General features: G+C 35.6%; 3 protein-coding genes across 5 annotated transcripts in view; 2 read left to right on the top strand and 1 right to left on the bottom strand.

Moving 5' to 3' along the window:
- Positions 1 to 580: 580 nt before the first annotated feature.
- arpc1b (actin related protein 2/3 complex, subunit 1B) lies at positions 581 to 10,078 on the top strand. Its single transcript, XM_051105528.1, has 10 exons — positions 581 to 744; positions 1,312 to 1,387; positions 5,263 to 5,367; positions 5,457 to 5,679; positions 7,912 to 8,019; positions 8,107 to 8,313; positions 8,406 to 8,481; positions 8,560 to 8,756; positions 9,572 to 9,662; positions 9,747 to 10,078. The coding sequence occupies exons 2-10, from the start codon at positions 1,324 to 1,326 to the stop codon at positions 9,783 to 9,785; spliced, it is 1,110 nt and encodes a 369-aa protein (XP_050961485.1). The 5' UTR covers positions 581 to 744; positions 1,312 to 1,323; the 3' UTR covers positions 9,786 to 10,078.
- Positions 10,079 to 10,976: 898 nt separating this feature from the next.
- Positions 10,977 to 21,524, bottom strand: wipi2 (WD repeat domain, phosphoinositide interacting 2). Of its 2 annotated transcripts, none has more exons than XM_051103106.1 (12): positions 21,280 to 21,524; positions 20,129 to 20,211; positions 17,738 to 17,907; positions 17,534 to 17,630; positions 17,193 to 17,290; positions 17,004 to 17,096; positions 15,768 to 15,838; positions 15,548 to 15,661; positions 15,199 to 15,363; positions 14,997 to 15,104; positions 12,797 to 12,894; positions 10,977 to 12,717 (listed from the first exon to the last, which is right to left on the bottom strand). In XM_051103106.1, the coding sequence occupies exons 1-12, from the start codon at positions 21,351 to 21,353 to the stop codon at positions 12,605 to 12,607; spliced, it is 1,284 nt and encodes a 427-aa protein (XP_050959063.1). In that variant the 5' UTR covers positions 21,354 to 21,524; the 3' UTR covers positions 10,977 to 12,604. The 2 variants fall into 2 exon arrangements, with proteins under 2 accessions (XP_050959063.1, XP_050959069.1); XM_051103112.1 differs by having other exon boundaries at positions 15,554 to 15,661; positions 21,280 to 21,522.
- mmd2a (monocyte to macrophage differentiation-associated 2a) overlaps positions 20,082 to 25,541 on the top strand; it is a 21,598-nt gene continuing 16,138 nt past the window's right edge. The window contains exon 1 of one of the 2 annotated variants that reach the window (XM_051103130.1): positions 20,082 to 20,226. In XM_051103130.1, the coding sequence (XP_050959087.1) occupies positions 20,162 to 20,226 (65 nt within the window). In that variant the 5' untranslated portion in view covers positions 20,082 to 20,161. Of the gene's footprint in view, positions 20,227 to 24,487; positions 25,170 to 25,541 lie in introns of those variants that run through there. The other variant, XM_051103125.1, reaches the window with a different exon arrangement.

Here is a 25,541-nt window from a genome sequence, read left to right as displayed (position 1 = left end):
GCACTGAGCAGTGGTGTGAACTGATGTGTGACACTCTTAAAAATGGAAAAACACTAATGGAAAAAGGGGTTAGGATCTTTGTTTTCTTTTTGTTTGTTTTTTTAAGAAAAAAAAAGTAAAAATCTACGCCAAAGCTGGCACCCCAGCAGTGTGTGATGGTTGATCAAAATGTTTTGGGTCTCCAGGGGAACCGGAGAGGTGTTAAATTAAAAGGAGAATTTTATGTAAATGGTCTGCTAGAAATAAATGACGTATACTACACACCATTTGCGCATGTCGTCTCTTTCTGTTTGATTCAATGCCTTGGTCACTGAGCTTTCAAATGCTACTAGGTATACGCAGCTCTCATTGCAACCCAAGGTTGGGTTATACAATTTCTTTTCAAGTAATGGTTTTTCTAAATTATTACAGTGCACATAAAGATTCATTCGAAAAAGTTACTGACCATAAATCAGCTCTGCAGACGGAGGTTTTAAAAACATGCAGCCGAAGAGAATGTGAAGGAGAGTTTAGAAGCCCTCCTCAGCAGCAGACAACCGCCCACACAAGGAAGTGGTTATATATTTCTAACAGGGAAGGGGAAGTAGTGCATATTTGGAGAGAAAAACGACTAAGGAAATACTTTAGTTCATTCAGAGCAAAGCCAGCGTTTGTGTTGACTGCTCAGAGTCCACGAACTCAGGCTTCTGTTGCAGAATTTGTCAATCCCCCCACACACATCTCTAGTTTTTTACGGTTTCCTGGGTAAGTAGAAAAACATGGTTTTGTTTATCTGAATTTGGAAGATTCTTTCTCAGATGTGAAGCAATCTGTAGTTACGGAATGCTGGTGTACTAACATGCACTAACATGCAGAATGACAACTAGAAAGTGTCAGTATTTCTCTGACTTTTTAGCTGTAGCGAGACTTTTCATGGTCTACCTGACATTTGAAACTCACTTCTGCAAACTCACTCAGCAGAGAGAACCGTTATGTTTTAAACGGAAACTGTGATAGATAGTAGAGGTGTTTTATGTGTTTTTCTTGTAAGGGGAGCATCTGGCTTTGTCGCATTCCTTTCTGGTCTGGTTTTAATTTAGTACAAGCATTGAGGGAAAAAAAAACTGCTGTTACAAATGCAAAACCATTTTTGTTTCAAGTGTCAAGTCAACCCGGAAAGAAAATGAACAAGAATTGTAATAGGAAGTTCTAAACTTCTCCATTTTAGTGACATGTCTCTACGGAAGTGAACGGGCAGTCTTGTTGCAATAGTTTGATTAATATATCACTTAAATCTTTTCATTTTAAAATTGCTTCTAACTTAATTTGCAGGTAAAAGCAGCCATGTCTTATCACAGTTTTCTCCTTGAACCTATCAGCTGCCATGCCTGGAACAAGGACCGAACTCGTAAGTTCTCATGCTCGCAGCATCTTTGGAGCGTCTCCCAGTGTCTAGGGCTAAAGATATCCTTCATCTGAACTGTGTAATCATGTGGGAGCATCACTACTAAATACACAAATGATTCTGTCTCTAAAGCTCATCTGATCATGAATCAAACACGTCTTTTGAGGATTTTTCTGAAGAGAGTCTGATGGGATTTGAACTGTGCGCTGGTTTTCATGAACTAATGTTTAACATTTCCTCACAGAGATGGTCGTCACACTAAAAAGTTTTCACCAGTTTCACCTTAAAAACTTACATTCAGCAACTGCCTTAAAATTTTAAGTTAAATCAACTTAAAACTACAAGTCACTTTAACTCACTACAATAAAGTGAATTGAAATGACTTGTACTTTTAAGTTGATACAACTTAAAATTTTAAGGCTGAACTTAAGTTTTTAAGTTGAAACTGGTGAAAATGTTTTACAGTGTACGCATTTTACTTGAATTTTAATGATTGCCAATATTTTAAATCATCCTGTGAACCACCATTTGCTCTTGAGAGCCCATCGGGCTCCTTACTGAATGTCTACAATGTTCTGCTGAAGCCTACATTTTGGATGAAAATCTGCATATCCTTCTGGAAACGTATAAATACATAGATAAACTTGTACGCAGCATGCATACTTGTTTTTCTGTGGTTTATGATAGCAGAATCTTTCAGCATCAGTTAAGTGCTTTTAAAAAACAAAATTAGGACTATGTTTTTATTAAGAGTTTAAAAAGTGTCTTAAAAGAGCAAAAATATAATCAAAGTTGTGTCTTTGCACTGCTGCCGCCCTGCTTTTCTTTCCATGCTGATGAGAGAAGCAGTAATGACTAATTCTCCCCAGACTTCCTGTTTTACCATGAATGGTGCTTTGTTGCTGATGTCGTACATCTTCTGCAGACCGCAGAGCAACAGCAGGGAAATGAGACGGCTGAGAATGACTTTTAGGTTTGACTGCTGCTGTTAAAAACACGAAAGTTTTCTAGCTCGCCTATGAAAAATGTGGGCGCACATCTGCCGTATAGCGGGAAATAGACGCTGTGTCAGAATCCAGCACTGGGCCTGTTTCCAATACTTGGCAGCCTTTGCATTTGACCACTTGTCTATTTATGTGACATGCTTTCAGTATTAGGCCCAAATGTTCATGTTGGTGCATAGACAGCAAATATATGCAGAACCTTTGATTAAATGATTGGACACACTTATGACACAGTGATGTAGAAAGGCAGCTGAACTTTTAACACAGCTTAATTTACACTTTTAGATTTTCAAATAATTTGTACTTTAAAATAAACTTGTGTACAGTACCAGTCAAAAGTTCTCTGCTCACCAAGCCTGCATTTACTTGATCCAAAATACAGCAAAAGCTGTATTATTGTGAAATATTTTTACTATTTTAAATTACTGCTTTCTGTTTGAATATATTTTAAAAAGTAATTTATTCCTGTGATCAAAGCTAAATTTTCTGTATAATTTCTCCAGTCTTCAGTGTCACATGATCCTTCAAAAATCATTTGTAATAAAATTTTAAGTATAAATAAATATTTAGAAATATTTAAGAAACATTATTTATTATTAGCAATATTTAAAACAGTACATTTAAAAAAAAAAAAAAAAAATTAATGAATAAAAATATCCAAAGATCAGCATTTATCTAAAATAAAAAGATTTTATATCATTATACACTATACCATTCAAAAGCTTGGAGTCAGTATAATTTTTTATTTATTTATTCATTTATTTATTTTTTGGTGGGAAAGAAATGATAAAAATTAATACACTGATTTAGCAAGGATGCTTTGAATTGATCAAAAGTGATGATAAAAACATTTATAATGTCATTTATAATGATTTCTATTTCAGAGTAACGCTGTTCTTCTGACCTCACCAAAGAAACCTGAAAAAATTCTACTTTGCTGTTTTCAACATAATAAATGTTTTTGAGCAGCAAATCAGAATACTGGAATTTCTGAAGATGTGACTGGGTAATGATGCTAAAAATTCAGCTTTGAAATCACAGGAATAAATTACATTTTAAAATATATTCAAATAGAAAACAGTTATTTTAAATAGTGAAAATATTTCAAAATTTTAATGTTTTGCTCTGCAAAAAAATGCAGGCTTGGTGAGCAGAAGAGACTTCTTTAAAAAAAAACATTAAAAATCTTACATTAAAAATTAAAAACTTTTGACTGGTAGTGTATGTTCAGTGGTCCTTGTAACAATTTTAATTCTGGTGCTTTTTATTAAATTACAAAAAGCAGTTGAAAATGTTTTACAAAATACATATTCATTAAACACTTTACGTCCGATTACCAAACTATATGCATCATCTAATTAATTTAACTTACAATTGAAAATCAAAAATGATGCGATACACTTAGCTTCAAATACCACTCCAAAGCAAAGCAAAGTGTGGGTATTGGGACAGGCCCATTTTCTTTTTTTAAACACTATTCTGCAGAAACATATTGTGTTTCCAGACTTAAGCTCAGTTTATTGGAATTTTTTTTACTTTAACATTTTCTTAAGAAAACTTTAAGTGATGCGTGCCATAAAATTGGAGAGTTGCAGGTAGTTGCTAGGGTGTTTTGGGTGGTTTTTCATTTCTCCAAAAGAGTAAAGTGGGTTTCATTTTAAAGAGATTTATTTTTTTGCACCAATTTTTTTGTATACCAGGCGAACAACATACATCACCAACATAAATCCAAACTCTCCTTAAAAAGACAGCTCAACCAAAAATTAAAATCACCCCATGATTGACTCACCCTCAAGACATCTTAGGTGTATATGACTTTCTTCTTTCAGACTAATACAATCAGAGTTATATTAAAAAAAAAAAAAACACCCTGGCTCTTCCAAGCTTTATAATGGCAGTGAATGGGTGTTAAGATTTTGAAGTCCAATAAAGTGTATCCATCCATCCAGAGGTGGAAATTGCCAAATATTTACTGGGGGGCACCAGTTCAGAACATATTTTATATTTTTAAACCGTAGATGCAGAAAATCCCATTATTTTATGTATAAAATTTGTACGCCGTTTGGAGGTTATGAGGATAAAAGATGAAAGTCCTCTACATTTTGAACTAGCATTCCATCCCCGCTTGAAATTCACTCACTGGATTCAGTCCCCACTCGAGTCCCCCCCATTTCTAGCCTTGTATCTATCATAAAAAGTACTCCACACAGCTCCAGGGGTTAATTTCGAAGGGTTTGTGTAAGAAAAAATATCCATATTTAACACTGTAATTTCTAGCTTCCACTATCTGTCGCACATGCATTTACAAGAGAGTGCCGTTCAAGAGGATGACGTAGCATGTAGACGTAGCGTAAGCTCTGGTGAAAATGTGCTATTCTCACAAGAACAAAGATACAACAGTTAGCAGAAACGAGATTACGGTTCATAAAATTTTAATTATGGATATTTTTCTTACACAAAAGCATAGATTCAGAAGGCTTTTATTAACACCTGGTGCCATCTTGAGCACTTTAACTGGTGAATGGACGCACTTGACTGGACTTTAAAATCTCAACAGCCATTCACTGCCATTATAAAGCCTGGAAGAGCCAGGACATTTTTAATATAACTCCAATTGTATTCGCCTGAAGATAGAAAATCATATACACCTAGAATGGCTTGAGGTCGAGTAAATCATGGGGTCGTGTTAATTTTTGGCTGAACTATCTCTTTAACAATCCACATGTTAGCCACAGAAAGTGGTACTAATAAACCTTGAATAAACAAGTACTCACTAATAAAATATTTAGGCTGTTATCCAATCCATCAAGCCAAAGTATTTTTGTCCTTCGTGTTGAATATTTTATACCTGTTTTCTGTTTCTTATTTGTTCAGAAATTGCACTGTGTCCTAATAACCATGAAGTCCATATCTACAAGAAGGAGGGAAACAACTGGAACAAAATCCATGTGCTGAAGGAGCACAATGGCCAGGTTACTGGTAAGTCTATAGGTTCATCTGACCTACACAGCCACAGAGCTTTAATGTGACCAACAGCATCTCATCCAGGTTGTTTCCTCATCAACCAGGCATTGACTGGGCTCCAGAGAGCAATCGCATTGTGACCTGTGGCACTGACCGCAACGCATACGTCTGGACCCTAAAGGGAGACGCATGGAAGCCCACCCTGGTCATTCTGAGGATCAACCGTGCCGCCCGCTGTGTGAAATGGTCTCCTAAAGAAAACAAGTTTGCTGTGGGCAGTGGCTCACGTCTGATCTCAGTCTGCTATTTTGAGCAGGATAATGACTGGTGAGTATCGGACAGCAGAAATGGATAGTGAGCCTTTTCTGGCAGAATTGTTAATCTACTTATGACATGAGGCAGATGGGCTCTCTCTTATTTTTATATGACTCGGTTTAAAGCAGTGTTTGGATGACAGGACTAGAAATGCACAGCAGAGGATGCTGGTACTCACCAACCGCGTTGAAACTTGATTCATCTGCTGATTCGTCAAATTCAGACACTTGTGCGACAATGCTGGAATACAGGTTACACGTGATGTGATATCATTGAGCCATTTAATACTACATATTCATGCTATCGCGCTGTTAATGTGAATTTCAGAAGCTGTTTTGGCATCTTGCTCACAGACAAACAGCGCGAATCTTATATTGCTTTACAAGAAAGTTGTAGTCCAATAAACAACAAATAAATAGCTTACTGAACAACTTCTTAGACAAAAGTTGCTTTGGAAATATTTCATTGGCGGAAGGGGAATAGACAAATATAGGCACAGCGGAATTTACCGGCGTTGCTAAATGAACTTGCGTTTTTGAAGGAATCGGTTCAATGAATGATTCCATGACTCACTCACTTGATTCATTCCTGAATCAGCGTTTTTGAATGAATCAGTTTCAATTAATGATTTAATGACTTGCTAATACATACAGCTACTTGTTTAGTTGTTTAATTAATCCATCTTTTCACACTGAGGACAACTGAGGGACTCATATGCAACTATTACAGAAGCTTTAAACGCTCACTGTGATGCTCCAGAAGGAAACACAATGCATTAAGAGCCAGGGGTGTAAAATTTTGAACATAACGAAGATGTGTACATTTTTTTTATTTGCCTACATAGCATTTTATTAGTATTATCATTTAGTATTGCAGAAGCTACAGAAAATACGTACATGTTTCCCAGAAGGCAATGTAATTTAAATTCCAAAAGTTTTCACCCCTGGCTCTTAATGCTTTGTGTTTCCTTCTGGAGCATCAGTGAACGTGAGTCCCCTCAGTTGTCCTCAGTGTGAAAAGATGGATTTCAAATGATTAATTAATGATTTAAAGATTCCCAATACATACAGCTACTTGATTAATCTTATATATATATATATATATATATATATATATATATATCATCACTAAAGTCAGAACCCCATACCAGCATAGTACTCGTATTATTTCTACCATGCCAAGAAACTCGAAAAATATTAAGATGGCTATATGTGGTTCTGAATTTAGCAGCAGTTGCTTGTTTAGTTCCTGAATGATTTTTTTTTTAAGTAATTGAGTGAATGGTTTAATGACTCATACATGCTGAATGCGGAACCACATACTAGTATTACTCTCATTTCTGCCATGGAAAGTTATGGTAAAAGTAGTAATATGGTAGTATGCTGTTCTGAATTCAGCAACAGTTACTTGTTTAGTTCCTGAATTAATCACCTCTCTAAGATGCACCCTTCTAATTGACAAGCATTCAGTGGCCCTGTCCAAAATCACGCCCTAAACCCTTGTGGTTTTCCTCTAAGTTTGCATTTTTGTGATATAATGCAGCTTTGACTGTCCGATGAAAGTCTGCCATGGAGATTGCTTCAGTGCGGGTTCGGCAGAAGTGCGCATCAAAGGTGCAAGCATCCTTCTGAAAGCTAAAATGACGAATGGGACATTCTCGTGCACTTAACGGACACGCACACACGGTGGCCATTGTAAGTCCGCAAGAGCAAAAGTGCACATGAAGTGTGCCATCTGGGACAGGGACAGTGTTTCTGAGGGAATTAGATGAATAAATGATTCAGTGACTCACTTATAAAGATGATACACGTGTCACCACCTACTGGCGAAACAATGCAAACGTAAAGGAGCTACAGTCAAACCAAATTTTATTCAGACACCTTCAAAAATTCTCACATTATCACAGTTTATTCGCTACAGTTTAGAAAATGGTAATAAAATATGACAAGAACTCAAAAGTTAAACTGTGTCAGAGCAAATTCATCTTGATATTGCCAGATAACTTTGATAGAAAGGTATGAAACAAAACATCGTCAGGTCAAAGTGTCAAATCAATTTTTTGGTCCCAAATTTGTATCAGTTTTAATATCAAAAATTATATCTGGTGTTTGAATAAGTTTTGGTTTGACTCTACATTTTATGATTTCAGCAGGCATCCCTGTCAAATAAAACAAAACTAAGAACGAATCAACTGTTTTTATTGGGTGTATCTAAGATGCCTAAAGTTATTTCTTATTATGCTAGGTGGGTGTGCAAGCACATTAAGAAGCCCATCCGCTCCACCATCCTTTGTTTGGACTGGCACCCCAACAACGTCCTTTTGGCAGCTGGATCATGTGACTTCAAATGCAGGTTAGGTTTAATCTTTTCTGCATTATTATGTCTGTTTTATGAGTATGGCTGTTATATGAACTTCCCATTTGTTAAATCCCCATCCAGGATCTTTTCTGCTTACATAAAAGAAGTAGAAGAGAAGCCTGCTCCAACACCATGGGGCTCTAAAATGCCCTTTGGAGAGGTCATGTTTGAATCTACTGGAACCTCAGGTTGGGTGCACGGCGTCTGCTTCTCGGACAGCGGGAATCGGGTGGCCTGGGCCAGCCATGACAGCACTGTGGCAGTAGCTGAGGGAGGAAAGACTGCTGTGTGAGTATCGCCTTTCAAATCTGGCCCTGTACCTTGCCTTTAAAAAGCATTAAAAATCATATTTACCACATCATTTTCTTTCATCCTGCCAGCTTAGCCAGTCTGACTTCAGAAACCTTGCCTCTTCTGTGCGTGACTTTCATTACTGAGAACAGCCTAGTGGCAGCTGTAAGTATCAACAGATGTCAGGCCTTGATGCCAGGGTGATCTGTTTAGACTGTCCGCTCATTTTCATATCTTTTTCAGGGCCATGACTGCTACCCTGTGTTGTTTGTCTACGATTCAAACAAAGCAGCCTTGTCTTTTGGAGGGAAACTTGACGTGCCCAAACAGAGTGCTCAGAAGGGCATGACAGCCAGAGAACGCTTCCAGAACCTGGATAAGAAAGCCACCGCTGACAGCAAAGAAGCCGTCCTGGAGTCTGTGCACAAAAACAGCATCAGGTACAGCCTATTGTATATTATACAGTTGAAGTCAAAAGTTTACATACACCTTGCAGAATCTGCAAAATGTTAATTATTTTACCACAATAAGAGGGATCATACAAAATGTGTTATTTTTTATAGTCCTCAAATCATACAGTCATTTTTGGAAAGGGTTCAAATATACAAAAATGCTGGAAAACCAAAGAATTTGTGGGACCTAAAGGATTTTTCTGTAGAACAGCAGGTAGTTTAACTGTTCAGGACAAACAAAGGAACTCATGAACAACTTTCACTAAACAAAATGAAACAAAATAACAGCTCTGAATCATTCAAGTAATAACAGTATTAAGAATCAAGTGTATGTAAACTTTTGAACGGGGTCATTTTTTAAATTCAACTATTATTTTCTCATGTGGTTTGTATGTAAATATATTATATGTGAAATATCTTATTCAGGTAAGTACTAAATAAAAAATAATATGCATTTTGTATAATTCCTCATATTTGGGTGAAATAATTAACATATTGCAGATTCCGCAAGGTGTATGTGAACTTTTGACTTCGACTGTATGTCTTTCAGACTAATTCCTTTAAGTTTAAAGTTTGTAATTTCTAATCCACTGTGGCATTAAAAACAAGTTTCAAACACTCCCTGCCTTTTATTGGTGAAACAAATAGCTCCACACCTAAAATTTCTGTATGGAAAAGCCAATGTTGAAATGCCCCGCCCATCAGGCTGCGCAAATAAACAGATTGCAGTTCTGTTTGCTGCCACTAGTGATGCTAAAAATACTTCAATTTGAAACACTTTTTGTTCTTTTTTCACTTCTAAGCCAAATCTCAGTTCTTAATGGAGGAAAAGCACAATGTGCCAAATTCTGCACCACTGGTATGGATGGAGGCATGGCTATTTGGGATGTAAAGGTAAAACTTGTTGAATTAATTTGCAGCAGTCAAAAATGCAAAAGTGCATAAAGATGATTAATTATTTTGTTAATTCTGTTTCAGACCCTTGAATCTGCAATGAAGGATCTCAAGATTGTCTAGACACAGCAGACATTATGTCTGCCATTCATGTTGCTTGCTTTTTGCAATCTTTTTTTAATGCAGTTGTCTATACTTTCTTCCCAAGATTGTTTGGATTAACAGTTCTAGTGATTAAAGGATTTTATACTGATGAAATTTAGAAAACTAGAAAACTGAATTTCATCTGACTTTATATGCTGGTCATAGATTGCTTTTCTTTAATTTGTGCAAGTACCTTGGATTGAATTTTTAATATACTGCAATTGAAACTAATAAAATAAAAATGATTACTTGCTGAGATTTAAAATGCTGAACGTCTCCTGTGTTAACTTAATAATTTCAGTGCAATTCTATGTAGTATTTATGAGATGTACGCTACCAGTCAAAAGTTTTTGAACAGTAAGATTTTTTATGTTTTCTGCTCTTCTGCTCACCAAGCCTGCATTTATTTCATCCAAAGTACAGCAAAAACAGCACAATTCAGAAATATTTCTATTTAAAATAACAGTTTTCTATTTGAATATACTTTAAAATGTAATTTATTCCTGTGATCAAAGCTACATTTTTAGTATTACTCCAGTCTTCAGTGTCACATGATCCTTCAGAAATCATTCTAATATGCTGGTTAAAAAAAATATTATTATTATGTTTAAAACAGCTGAGTATAATTTTTTCAGGCTTCTTTGATAAATAGAAAGTTCAGAACAGCATTTATCTGAAATAGAAAATATTTTTTTTTAACGTTATATCTTTATCATCACTTTCGATCAATTTAAAGCAGAATAAAAGTATTAATTTCTGTAATTTATTTTAAAAAGTACTCAACTGTTGTAAATATTGACAAAAATAATAATTAAAAATTTTCTTGAGCAAATCAGCATATTAGAATGATTTCTGAAGGATCATGTGACCCTGAAGACTGAAGTACTGATGCTGAAAATATAGCAATAAATTACATATTAAACAGTTATTTCACATTTTAAACAGTTATTTTAAACAGTAAAAATAATTCAAAATTTGACTTTTTCTGTACTTTGGATCAAATAAATGCAGGCTTGGTGAGCAGAACAGACTTCTTTAAAAAAAAAAAAATCTTACTGTTCAAAAACTTTTGACTGGTAGTGTATAATGAACATAAAAGATCAGTACACCACATTTAAACAATTTAAAAAGAATGGAGTGGGGGGGGTAAAATCTAATAAAACTCTAAAACATTTTCAACAGAGGATTTATTTAATCTTTATATGGAACAATTTACATTTTATACAAAAATCATTAGAAAACAGATTAAGGTGGCCTTGGGGGATTAGAGCTCATTGGCTGATGAGGACGCAAGTCAATTTATTACTGACGTTGACATTTGTTGATATGCAACATCAAAACATGCTCAAGAGACAATCATGCATAAAAATGATCTCAAGATTCTTTAGAGCGCGTAGAATTCAGGCAGTATCTCCAAATGCCTACATTGTTTGTTTGCTCTGTGTCCTTATTTGGACACACTGGCTAACATTGTTTAGTGAATATTTGATAAATCACATTCATAAACCCTGGTCCTCACATTTTTTTAAAAAGAACCCTGGATATCACATTAAACATTTGACCTGTTCTGGATTCAACTGCCAGACCGTGTGACCTGTTTGTTCAGACTGCAGTCCTCAGGGATGTCTGAGAGAACAAACCCCATTTGTAAGCTAAACGCCACAACCTTTTACTAAAGATTTATGTTTTTAGTGAAATATATTCAAGGCCTTCAAAATAGGAACCTACCTAAAATGAGGCTCGTGAGCAATCGTCAGCTGCTGGTATTGAGAATAAACCAAAGAGACAGGGCTTGACTTCAACTTCCTTCCTTCCTTCATTCATTAAGAATAAAACAATGTCCTAGAAACAAGTTGATTACAGACTGCCTTTTGAAATCATACTCATCGTCAATGCCTTCAGTCATCAGTTCTACTATTGAGGTTACTGAAGTGTTTGTAACTTAAAATAATGAAAATTCTCCAAAGAAATCGGGCCGTATGAAGACACTAGGGGTAATTGAAAGCCAGAAAGGACGTTTTGATCTCCACATTACCCATAATGTGGCATGGGATTAATTAAAAGAGAGTATTGTAAAGCATGTGCACATACACATACAGATGCAGTAATAAAACGCAAAACAACCCTCTCAGCCTGATAAAAACACTGTTTAAACAGTAACTGTAACCAGGCTGTCTTGTTAACACGTCATATACATTGTTATTACAGGACAATATTCACATCTTGGTGCCATTGCACAGCCACAGATGTTTGATGATTGGGAAGAGACTCCACAACGCGGACACTGCACAGTTGTGTGGTGAAGTAGCAGGCGGCGCAAGCCAGTTCGCTTTCGATCACAATTAAAAAAAGACACAGATGCACAAACACAGCAGTGTTTGTCAAAGTTCAAGAGGAGAAATGGCCAGCAAACACATCAGAACCATCCACATGAAAGCAAAGGTTTTCTAGGATTTCTATTCTTGGCACATGTACATGCAAAGCTAAGAAACGTGACACCTGCAGCTTGGATTTCATATTTTGGTCTGATTAAGGACATAACTGGGCATTAAAAAAAGGAAAGCAAAGAAAATTCACCAGGGTTTTTATAAAGCCACAAAGGGTAGGGGAAGGGAGACATCTATACGCGACAACAGACAGAATAAGGCTACAGCTAGGCTTGCTTTAAAATGATCTTTCTTTTAATCCCTTTCTCTATCAGGTCACACATGTCCATAGCAGCACCAGAGGAGGAAACTCTCCTCTGCAATGTCACTCAGTCGGTTCCATCTTCCGCCCAGGGTGCGACTGGCGGCGGCTCAGTCTGTTTCCAGGATTAACGGAGGCTGCTCGTTCTCTTCGTCCAGGTGCAGGGTGTTCATGTCGTCCTCCACTCCAGCACCCCCTACAGCCCCCTGATCCTCAGTGTAACCTGAACCAATGAAAGCCACACAAGGCCATTTTAACATTCAGTTTCTTTGATTCTTTGAGTGAAAACGGCAGCTTTTTACCTTTGGCAACAGCAGCACTGTAGGTCTGTGCCACAAGTGGCCGGTCGTGAGCTGTTTGTTCAAGAATTTCATTCGCCGGCTCTGCACTTCCATCTAACCTAAAGGACGAAACAGATTTAAATGTGTAATTTACACATTTTTAGAAACTGTTTAATACAGTTCTTAAAGGAGAAGTCAACTTCCAGAACAACAATTCACATATAATGTACCTCCCCTTGTCATCCACGATGTTCATGTCTTTCTTTCCTCAGTCGTAAAGAAATTATTTTTTGAGGAAAACATTTCAGCATTTTTCTCCACATAATGGACTGAAAGGGGTGTCCTGAGTTTGAACTTCCAAAAGGCAGTTTAAATGTGGCTTCAAATGATCCCAAATGCAGTTGTAAACAATTCCAGCTGAGGAAGAAGGGTCTTTTCTAGCGAAACGATTGGTTATTTACATTAAAAAAAAATACAATTTAAATACTTCTTATTCTCAAACGCTCGTCTTGTCTTGCTCTCGTTGAACTCTGTGTATTCTGGCTCAAGTTAGGGTATGTCGAAAAACTCTTACTGTATTTTCTCCCTCACCTCCAAATTATTTCAAAATCATCCTACATCGCTGCAGAAGTGAACATGCAAAAAAGATCAAACACCCTTAACAAAAAAGGTAACACAGCGATGTAGGAAGATTTTGAAATTGAGGGGGAACATGAGATGGGAGTTTTTCGACATACTCTAACTGTCATGAACAGGAACAAAAACAGCCCAGGCAGAGTAAGACAAGACGAGCGTTTGGCATTAACAAGTATATAAATTGTATTCTTTTTATTAAAATAACTGATCTTTTCGCTAGATAAGACCCTTCTTTCTCGGCTGGGATCAATTACAGCTGCATTTGGGATCGTTTGAAGCCACATTTAAACTGCATTTTGAAAGTTCAAAATTACCATATCAGTCCATTATATGAAGAAAAATGCTGACATATTTTCCTCAAAAAAAAACAATTTCTTTACGACTGAAGAAAGAAAGACATGAACATCTTGGATGACAAGGGGATGAGTACATTATTTGTAAATTGTTGTTCTGGAAGTGGACTTCTCCTTTAAAGGATTAGCTCACCATCAGAATAAAAATTCTCTAGTAATTTACTCACCCCGTGTTATCCAAGATGTTCATGTCTTTCTTTCTTCAGTCAAAAGGAAATTAAGGTTTTTGAGGAACACATTCCACGATTTTTCTCCATGTAGTGAATTCAATGGGGATCAGTTTAAATGCAGTTTAAATGCAGCTTCAGAGGGCTCTATGCGACCCCAGGCGAGGAAAAGGGGTCTTATCTAGCGAAACGATTGGGCATTTTCTTAAAAAAAAAAAAAAGAAAAAAGAAAAATACTTCTTAACCACAAATGCTCATCTTGCACTAGTCTAGTGGTTAGTTCTTCGTGTACTTCGGTTCAAAAAGGTAGGGTAGGGCAATTCCATCTCATTTTCTCCTCCAACTTCAAAATCATCCAACATTGTTGTTTTACATTTTTTTGTAAAGGACATTTGACTTTCTTTGTACATTTGCTTTGTAAACACTGGGTTGGTACTTCCGTCTACGTCATACATTACCTTTCCAATGTGACTACGTGATGCGCAAGTCGAGCTAGTGCAAGACAAGCATTTGTGGTTAAAAAGTATGTAAATGTATTTTTTTTTTTTAGAAAATGACCAATCGTTTCGCTAGATAAGACACTTCTTCCTCGGCTGGGGTTGTGTAGAGCCATTTGAAGCTGCATTGAAACTGCAATTTGTACCTTCATCACATTGGCTCCTATTAAAGTCCACTATATGGAAAAAAAATTCTGGAATGTTTTCCTCAAAAACCTTGATTTCTTTTACACTGAAGAAAGAAAGACATGAACATCTTGGATGACATGGGGGTGAGTAAATTATTGAGAAATGTAACTTCTGGAGTGAACTAATCCTTTGATCATTCACAGGAATAAAATAAAATGTAAAATATATTCAAATAGAAAAGTGTTTTTTAAAATTGCAATTATGTTTCACAATAATTTTGTGTCATGTATACCTAAGCAAATATATGCAGCCTAAATGAGCATAAGAGACTTCTTTCAGAAACATTTTAAAATCTTGCCAACCCCAAACCTTTACATAAATGTATATATAGACTAGTAGTCGGATAGATTGGTTTCAGCTTGGTAACTTTAATTCTCACTTATGCTGTTTCATTAGTGTGCACTCTCCCCCCTCCTGTGGGTCCAGATTGTACAGGTAAAGATAGCCATCGGCTGCAGCCACCAGCAGGCGTGGGATCTTCTGGATTCTAGAAACCAAACACAAGCAGGATAATCAGAGACGCATCTTTCCTGATAGCAGCTACAATCTGAAAGCATATCTTGATTGAACGTTTTTCTCACATGGCCAGTGCGCAGATGTTCTTGTGACCTGAAAAGGGCAGTCTGACTGTGGCAAACGCCCTTCCTTGAGTGAACATCTCAGTTACGTGTGCAGGCAGATATGTTGTGGAGGCCATCAGTACCTTCCCAAAGTATCCTGTCCAAGTAGTGGGCTCCTCTTGAGGCCTAAGATGAAAAAACATGAGATAGCTTTTAGTGCAGCTTGCAGACCTGTTATCAGAAGGAGGCTTGCTCTAGCTCAAACAAGATTTTAATCAATAAAAAGGAAAATGTACAAATGTACAGAATTTTGTGTTTGAGATGTGTGAAGAAGATCTGAAAAGCCACTTATTTCAGTGGGCATCATTACACTGACTTCTCTCTCTGGGTCTCCAGCTTAAAAATATGAACCGTCTCCGTGTTGCTCGAGGCAGACAGATAGAGTCCCTCCATGCTGAAGGCGAGGGAACAGATGCTCACACATCTGTCAAGGGATAGTTAAAGAAAGTGCATTGTTTTTACTCTGTGTTCTTATTAATATTTCTATACTCAAGTATCAGTATCAATACAAAACAGACAGAATTTACTACCTCTTTACTCCCCTCCGGAACTCAAAGAGCTTCTGGCCCTCTGGAATGGAGAACACTCGGATTACAGTGCCCTAAACAATACCAAGAAAAGAGGGTTTGAAAATTTTAACTTTGAGAAAGGTTACAAGAAACTAAAACTCTTGATCCATTATTCAGCACCTTAAACCTTGAAGATCAATATGCAAGCACCATTCAAAAGTTTGAAAGAAACTTAAAATAAGGACTTTATGATATCAACATTTTTGATACCACAGAAATTTCATAATTCTTGTGTCTAAATAAAAAATAAAAATAAAAAAACTCAAGGTCACTGAAGACAAACTTACAATCAGTGATTAAAAAAAAAAAGAATAAAAAACTAATTTTAAGCAATAGGACAAAAAAATAAGAATTGCTACATACAACGTATAACAATCAAATGTATAAAACCACTGCATATTTCTCACATTTCTCACTGTGTAAATTAAATATTAGAATATTTCTTCTTATTAAAGATATGAAAGTGCAAAAGTTAGTCAAGAGCAGTGAGATTTTTTCTCTGTTGTTTGTTTAACATGAATGACAGACAGCAGGAATATAAGACTGCTGTCACTTTAAGAGCCGCCTGGATCCAATATATTGTTACACGTTTTCTTTGTCAGCTGTTTGATTTCACTTAAGATGTAACTTACTGTGTTTACAAAGATACTTGAAAAAACAGGCATACAGACACATGCACGTGTGTGTATTCAACCGTTCAAGGCCTATAAAGTGGCAAAAACAACTCAACACTTTTAGACAGCACACACATATACCGGAATGAGTTCTCTTTCGCTGCTGATTGCATTTCAACGGCTTAAAATCACTCGTTCTTAAACCCCAATGCTTAAAAAAAAGTGCAAAAATAAGTTAATTACTATAAAGACAATAGTCTTTAAAATCTCTACCGTTTGACAATTTTCTACCAGTTAATCATGTCTACCAGTATATCGCCCACCCCAGTTGTTGGGGGATATCACTAAAAATGGAAAAACTGGAGCTACAATTCATTTTCATTATCAACCAAACAAATGTAAACATTGTAGCCAAGCAGATTCAAAAATCCAAACTCTTAATGCAAATAAAAAAGAATTACAAATCTAGTAAAAAACAATCAAGTTGTTCTGGAATAATGACATTTAATCATTTACCAACACAACACCTTATTATAGTCTGAATGAGCATCTCACTATATCACAGACAGACAGACAGACAGACCTTCTCAGATGCCGTGGCCAATTTAGTGCCGCTTGCATCAAACGCCAGTGCTGCTAGTGGACTATCATGGGCAGGTATCATGTTAGCTGCCCTCTGGGGAAGAATATCACACACACACTGACCAATACTGTTTACCACAATCACTTAAAATCATAATTACAGCAAACATTGAAACTACACAGTACTTACCAGATTGACCGTGTCAAAAACTTGTACCTCTCCAATTGTTGCACTTCCCGGATAGGCCAAGTAGCAGTTGTCATTACTGATTGACAGGGCACATAGTCCTAAAAATGTTTAGTGACATATTAATCACAAATAAAACATTTGTCTGGCTACTACTAATAACAATGAGGCCACTAGTAATGGGCTGCCACATCATTTACAAACCTATGCTTTCAGTTCCCCAAACATAAATAGAGCACTAGGTCTTTCTGAAAGAAGAAGCTGTTACATGTACTTCCCCACAAAAAGTCTGGAAACAACAACACACTAACAGTGATGCACTGACGGCAAGCAATGGTACCCACCGGAAGGGTTCGGCGGGGTCTCTCGAATGGTATGTAGTACTTTCATATCCCTAATGTTGTGGATATAGAGTGACTCCTCTAAACACACTATCAATCTCTGTGGAAATAAAGCAGGTTTGCAACAATCTCATACGGTCTAATCACTTGTAATAAAACACAATGCTGTAAAAATGCGTCACAGGCCATGGATGTTTGCTGACTCACCTGTCTGTTTAGTTTTACAGCCAGTATAGTGTTTGAGTAGCTGTAGTTGCATATCTCAGTCCCTTTCTTGAAATGACAGACTTTCAGCTTCCTAGGTGCCTTAAGGCTGACAATAGCGACAAGGCTGCTGGAGAACAACCTCTCCACGATGCACACATCTTCTGTGTCAGCTGAGCACAAATACATAAGTATATAAAACATGTCTACACTCATGGAAACATTTCGAATGGACTACAGCAGTGCTTCTCAACTTTTTCAACTCAAAGGCTCCCCATTTATTATTCAAAGTCTTCATTAAAGAAGCTTATATAGTTTTGCAATTTCTGTTTTTTCTTCACCGTGGAAGTAAACGTATAGGTGAGACTTCCGGTTCATTAGCCGCTATAGGGAAATAACGAGAATAACAACAACGTGTAGTAAACTGTAAAACTGTTTGCACTACAAACCAGTGTGTTCATAATTAAGATAATACTTTAAAATAATATGGTGAGACACACAAATTTGTAATGTCAAGCAGCAAAACCAGCTGTTTTGTACAGCTAAAAATAGCTGGACATGGATGAGACCGGAAGTCAGACCCATAGGACCCACAGGAAGAAAAAGGTGGATTCATATATTAAATTAAATTAACCACGATTCATTTTGTGGTGAAATAACATTCAAGAACTGTAAGTTCTTCAATAACAACAACAGTTGCAAGGAGGTATTGTATTGTTTTCCTTTTTTTTTTTTTTTTTAAAGAATTTTAATTTATATTATAGTTAGATTATTTTAAAATATATATATAATAATTTATTAATTTAGGTAATTGTAAGCCGCCCTGCCTCCTCCTTGGAAATCTGCAGAGGCTCTCGTCTGAGAACCAGCAGACTACAGGGACAGCAAAAATAACTAACAAATCCCTGGATATTTTTAAAATGTCTACATCCGGCCTTCTTACTTTTTAAAGATTAAACAATAACAGATAGGAAAACGGGCTTTATTTTGAATTTAGTCACAGTTTAAGACCACTGAGAGGCACAAAACGTGCATGCAAGCTGACTTACAGCATGTTCTTGAGTGCTGACTCCCTTTATAAACTTGTTATTAAATTAATGGAAATATAATAAGGATAAATGTCTTATTTAAAATGTTACTTCATTAAGTACATTAAAATGCCACACTACAGCCAAAAATAGTTAAATTTTGAAATGTTTTATATTTAAAATAACTGTTTGAATATATTTTAAAATGTAATTTATTCCTGTGAGCAAAGCTACATTTTCAGCATCATTACTCCAGTCTTTAGTGTCACATGATCCTTCAGAAATCATTCTAATATGCTGATTTGCTGTTTAAGAAACATTTATTATTAGTAGTACTATTATCAATATTTAATAACAGTTTTTTTTTCAGGATTCTTTGATGAATAGAAAGATCAGCATTTATCTGAAATAAAAAACTTTTGTAACATTACATTTATAATGCTACAAAAGATTTCTATTTTAGATAAATGCTGTTATTCTGAACTTTCTATTAAAAGAAACCTGAACAACAAAAAACAAATCCCGCATAGTGCCAAAATGCAAAAAGTATCAAAAAAGGTTTAACAACGTTTCATACCTTCATCAGGTATCTTTGAACATGTTTTGAAGATACCTGATGAAGGTCATGTGACTGAAACATTGTTAATAAACTTTTTTGATACTTTTTGCATTTTGGTAGTGTGCAGGATTTGTTTTTTGTTGCACAGTTTTGACCTTGGTCTTGAGCCTTACGCACCTATCAATTGCCGACAGGCGTGCGGAGTTTAATTGTTAATTGACTTAAAGGAACCTGAAAAAAAAAAAATTACTCAGCTGTGTTCAACAAAATAAGTGTTTCTTTTTTTTTTTTTGAGTAGCAATTCAGAATATTACAATGATTTTTGAAAGATCATGCGAATGGAATAATGATGCAAAAAAATCAGCTTTGAAATCACAGGAATAAATTACATTTTTAAAATATTCAAGTAGAAAACAGTTATTTTAAATAGCAAAAATATTTTAGAATTCTACTATTTTTGCTGTACTTTGGATCAAATAAATGCAAGCTTGATGAGCAGAAGAGACTTCTTTAAAAAAAAAAAAAAACTAAGGTGGCCTCTACACATACTTTTTTTCAGTACAGCTGGAATGTCGCTGATCAGCATCCAGGAGCAGAACTATTCATTTAAGAATTTTCAATGACTCTCACTTTTCAAACCGCTTGTGCACCCCTGATTATCTCTGACTTCCAGAGAGAGCCGAAAGACATTATCAACCCCTTCAATCTACTCATATCATGCCAGTATAAGCAGTCATACTAGATATGATTTGCATAACTACACAAGCTTAATAAAGTCTGACGTTAATTAAACCAGAAATTACTTACTACATTCATAGATTTGCTCCAATTTGTCCACTGATGACAAGGAGAAAAACTTGTACCCGGACTTGGTACCAACAGCAAGGGAACTGGAAAGCAAAGAGGTAACAATAATGAAAGGCTACAGTAAGTGATTAAAACACAAATCCACTTCTTTATGGTCGACTGGTTTGCTTAATGACTAAAACAGGTTGTTGACCTGATGGCGAAATGTGTTAAAGGGCTATTTTGCAATCGTCGTGGTGTTATGTGACATGCTTAAACTTCAAGATACAAAAGCCAGGAGACAGCAAACTATTTTAAAGTAGTTTACTTTCTATAGTGGTGAAATGTAGCAGCTGTTATTACTTATAAAAACACTGGCAGTATTGTCAGTGAGGTGAGCCAGCGGTTACACCGACACAAACACCAGTCTAAATAATAAGCTTTGGCTAACTTGACAGCTGGTTCGTTGGTTACTGAATTTGGAAAGATAAACAAACTGCTTAAAAAAATATTTAATTATATAGAAACGTAAACAGAATCTTTCAGGCAGTTAACTTTAAATCAGACAGCCTCAGTTTTAAGTTACAGGTTACTCTGGTGATGCTAACATTTAAAGCTAACGTTACTTTTGCTGTGTCGCCCTACTTCGTAAAGCACACATTTAACGACCCTATTTAACACTGGCAAGATTATAAAAGGAATCAAACGTTCATTGACATCCCGTATTTAATATTTCACACAGTTATGCTGACAGAAATCTTTGCAGAAGAACAAATTTGTAATTTTCTCGTTAGCATGGCCGCTAGTGCTACAAGTCCCGTGAGTGAATTCGCCTGACGTTGCTTTACATGGCAAAACTGGGTTTTGATTTAAATTAAACAAAACTGCATTAACACATCGTGGGTAATTGTTTCAAGAGGGACCAGCTTAAAAGCCAGAAAGCATACATTAACAACAAGTGAGTGTTTTAGCAGGCTAGCACGCTTTATCAGCCTATTTGCACTGCAGTCGAGCGATGAGACACGACACAGCGAAATCGCTCCCATTTTAACGAACGATGCTACGCACGACTGCAGTGCAAATATTTCGCTGAATAACGTTATACTGGCAGCACTGTGCTGCTGTCGTGTAGATGGGCTGTTAGGCCAGCAGTAGCGTGATTCTTTTCTTACGTGTTATCCTGATTAAAGTTGGCGAAGAGCAGCTGGCTGCAGCCGGCCTCTCCGCTCTGACTGGCCAGGTTCATGGGCTCGACACCATTTACAGATTAAACCGAAGTGAAAAGGGCTCAGATGTGGGTTAGATCAGTGAAATCTGGTGTCGTCTCGCACTGCCATAAGTTCCACCCTTGTTCCAATGAATGTTGTTGTTTTTCTCCAGCCACTGTTGCACCTTTTCGTGCGCAGGCGCAGTGGCTGCTGCACGCACAGGCGCCAGTAGAATTAAAGGGAAAGGTGCTCTATTTCTCACTAAATTGGGATTTTTTTTCAAATGCTTTGCTTAATTTTTACACAATTATCACACAGTCGACAGTCATCAAAACGTTGCTGAAACCCAATCTTCTACTGTATACTGCCGTTCAAAAATTTGTAATCAGTAAGATTTTTCATGTTTTTTAAAGAGGTCTCTTATGCTCATCGAAGTTCCATTTATTCCATTTTTTCATCAAAAATACAGAAAATAAGTAATATTATAAAATATTATTGCGATTTAAAATAACAGTTATCAATTATCAGTATTAATGTAATAGGTATAATATAATAAGCATAAATATTCAATTTATAATTTAAAATATCATTTATTTCTGTGATTCTAAATTTTCCTCAGGCATTACTCCAGTCTTCAGTGTCACATGATACTTCAGAAATCATTCTAATATGCTAATATTTTCAGCATTCTTAAATGAATATAAAGTTAAAACAGCATTTATTCAAAACAGAAATCTTCTCTAAGAATATAAGTCTTTACTATCACTTTTTGTCAGTTTAACACGTCCTTGCTGAATTAAAGTATTAATTTCTTTCAGAGAAAAAAGAAAGATAAAAATTACTGACCCCAAACTTTGAACAGTAGTCCGTGTTGGGGAAAGTTACTTTTAAAAGTAATGCATTACAATATTGAGTTACTCCCTAAAAAAGTAACTAATTACATTACTTAGTTACTTTTTATGGAAAGTAATGCATTACGTTACTTTTGCGTTACTTTTTAAATCTGGGCAGGGCTTGCTTCTTTGTTTTTAATATAAAAAGTTCTACTTTTGGCAAATGTAAAAGCCTTTTCACACAAAAAGCCTCAGGCTTTGAAAAAGTAAATTTACATCTGTACAATAGACTCCAGAAGAAAAAAATGTTAACTCTTTAGCAATAAAAAAAATGAAAACAAATGTTAGATTATTATGAGTAATTTTTGCTTATTAGTATGGTTGAATTGGATCATCGAAGGTCGGCAGCAAAGACATTGGTTAATAAAATGGGAATAAATGCATAAAGGGTATTTGTATTATTTAACATATTTAATTATTGCAGGTTTGTGTCATATTCTGAGTTGAATTTCAGTGTTTTTATTCATTTTGAGGAATACTGAATCTGTTTTTTGTGAGCGAGATGAATTAATGCATGTTAACATTTATTCTAGAACATCTTACTTCCGATTTCTCTCAACATGGGGTCAGAAAAGCTTTTAATCAATAAATAGGGGAAAAGTAACTGGCGTTACTTATTTGAAAAAGTAACTCAGTATTTTCTTGTCAATTAAAAAGTAACATGTTACTTTACTAGTTACTTGGAAAAAGTAATATTACGTAACTTGTGTTACTTGTAACATGTTAGCCCCAACACTGACAGTAGTGTATATTGTTACAAAAGATTTCTATTTTAAATGAATGCTTTTCTTTTGAAGTTTTAGTCATCAAAGAATCCTGAAAAAAGTATCACAACAAAAAACATTGAAAATAAATCAGCATATTAGAATGATTTCTGTATGATCACGTGACACTGAAGACTGGAGTAATGATGCTGAAAATTCATGTTTGCATTACACTATGCTAAATTGCAATAATATTTAATACAGCCTTGATGAGCAGAAATGTCTTTACAGAAATAACCTTTCAGTATAATTTTAAAAAAGCCAACTTTAATGTTGTGTTACATGTGTCTTTTTGCTGTGAAATCTTTAATGATTAAGTAAATGTTAGAATAAGTTAAAAATTGTTGTTAATATTTCAAGATGAACATTCATCTGAAGCAACTTAGGTTTAGCCTACTTGATTATACATACATCATTTTTTTGATAAAATGTGAGTATCGAATATGATACAACTTCTGAGGACCATAATATCACTCAGTCATTGCACTGTATTATGTTTTGTCCCATTATAATAAAACTAGGCATTGATAATAAAACTAACCATTAACCATATTATCCTACTAAGACATATTTTTGGGTGGTAACTGACATTTATATGCATTTTACATAGTCTGCTTTCTGCTACTGTTAGGCAAATTGTGTTGTTTTACATTATTATAACCTATTACAATTTCACTTTACATTTGGCTATTTAAATAACAACGTCTGCACCAAAGTGCGTATTTCTTCCTCTGTCTGGGCCTCTAAATTAAATTAATGTTGTAATACTTTACAATAAGGTTCATTAGTTAACATTAGTTAACTACTTTAGATAACACGAACTAAGAATGAACAATACTTCTTCAGCATTTATTAGTTAGTTAATATCTTAGTTAATGTTAGTCCATCTGCTAATGCATTATTAAAATCAAAAGTTGTGTTCGTTAACATTAGATAATGCACTTTGAACTAATATGAACTAATAATGAGCTACTGTATTTTCATTAACATTAACAAAGATTAATAAATTGCATAAAAAATTATTGTTCATTATTTGTTCATGTTAGCTGATACATTAACTAATGTTAACATTTTTTTTTTCCCACCTCAGGTATGAGCTCCATAGTTTCACAGTGTCATACAATGTAAGCCATAAAATCCTGATATCAAATATTATTATTTAAAAAGCATAAACACACAAGACATGCAATAACCACAATATGCTGTCTGAAGGTTCAAAACTGTTCCACTCCTTGATTTTTAGTTGTTTTAGCTTATTTTAAAGATGCTTTGTCTTTGAAATATTATTATATTATATATTTCAAATATTTTAAGTGATCTTGAGGCCCTCTGGTTGAGAACCACTATAACAATCTCTCCAGTTACGATGGATGAGACGGATGGATGAAATGTTGTAAACTTATTTAACCAGCAGAGGGCTTCATGCTCTTTGTCTCTGCGATGTCACATTTCTAGTGTTGACTAGTTCACAGAGTGCAAACCTCTCAGAGAAAATGTGCTGCGAGTCAGGTCAGAAATGCTTAGATGTGATACCTGGCCATTGTATTTCTGGCTTTCAGAGTCAATAATAACTAGTTTTATAACAGAGCAAAATTTGAGTTTATATGTTAAAAAAAGGATCTAATCTAATTTAACGCATCCTTAGAGGTTTATAGCCTATAGGCCTGTATATATATATTGCCGTGTGTGTATTTTTTTTCTCTCTATTTTTTTTTAATAGGGAAGAAAAAGAGGGCTTCACTAAAAAGCGTGCATGTAACTGATTTTAGTGAGGTTTGTTTGTTTACGTCTTTCTAAACAAACATTGTCAAAGCAAATATTCGCTACATGACAAGCAGTGGACAAACAAGATGCAGTTGCCGCGAGCTTTTTCCAAGTTTACTTGGAAGGAAAGGGGCGGGGAAGGGATTGAGCACACGTACAGCGGCATTCCTGACAGAGAGAGGGGTCGCGGGACGCTTTATGATTTTTCCAAAAATCCGCTGTCACCGTCTCGCGGCCGCTTCTCGCCGTTCGCCTCACGTGCTTGTATAGAGGCAGTGCTGCTTCCTTCCAAGTTTCGGACACACATTGAAACATCCGGAGTTTGCTCGTCGCTGGTAGTGGGAGTAGTCAGTCTGTCTACCCAGGAGCAAGATCCACAGCGAACATGTACAAATATGTACAGTATGGATTTTAGGAGGACGAAGCTCGGCAGGTAAATCATCTAAATATAACGTTTCCAACATTGTTTGCTATTATTGAAAGAAAAAAACGAAAAAAAAAACAACTTAAACTTATTTATTTTAATAATATGAAATCGTTATTGAAAGGAGAATGAGGGTTGTTAATAAGAATGCAACGCTATTAAACAAAATAAAAAGCGCAAACGTGTTTGGAGAAACCATTGTGTTTACTCGAGGGAAATAATCTTGAGGTTCTCTCAACTTCTACTTTCATTTTATTTCTGCGCTGTTTCAACTTGCCTTTGGTGAGAATTTCCTGCAAACCATCACACATACACAGTAAACTAGAAAGTGAATGCAATATCTGTTTTAACCAACAGGTCTGACATTAAACATGTTACTTG

This window comes from Labeo rohita, chromosome 3 (assembly GCF_022985175.1).
Source record: "Labeo rohita strain BAU-BD-2019 chromosome 3, IGBB_LRoh.1.0, whole genome shotgun sequence".
Classification (NCBI taxonomy): Eukaryota; Metazoa; Chordata; class Actinopteri; order Cypriniformes; family Cyprinidae; genus Labeo; species Labeo rohita.
The sequence above is the reverse complement of the archived record's forward strand: the minus strand, read 5'-3'. Positions and strand labels throughout refer to the sequence as shown.

Coding starts and splice junctions, on each gene's coding strand:
- arpc1b (XM_051105528.1), top strand. CDS start 1,324: ATGTCTTATCACAGTTTTCTCCTTGAACCTATCAGCTGCCATGCCTGG. Junction 5,368..5,456: donor GCACAATGGCCAGGTTACTG/GTAAGTCTATAG, acceptor CTCATCAACCAG/GCATTGACTGGGCTCCAGAG. Junction 8,757..9,571: donor GTGCACAAAAACAGCATCAG/GTACAGCCTATT, acceptor TTCACTTCTAAG/CCAAATCTCAGTTCTTAATG.
- wipi2 (XM_051103106.1), bottom strand. CDS start 21,353: ATGAACCTGGCCAGTCAGAGCGGAGAGGCCGGCTGCAGCCAGCTGCTC. Junction 17,291..17,533: donor GACCCCGCCGAACCCTTCCG/GTGGGTACCATT, acceptor AAACATTTTTAG/GACTATGTGCCCTGTCAATC. Junction 15,105..15,198: donor AACATCTGCGCACTGGCCAT/GTGAGAAAAACG, acceptor TTTGGTTTCTAG/AATCCAGAAGATCCCACGCC.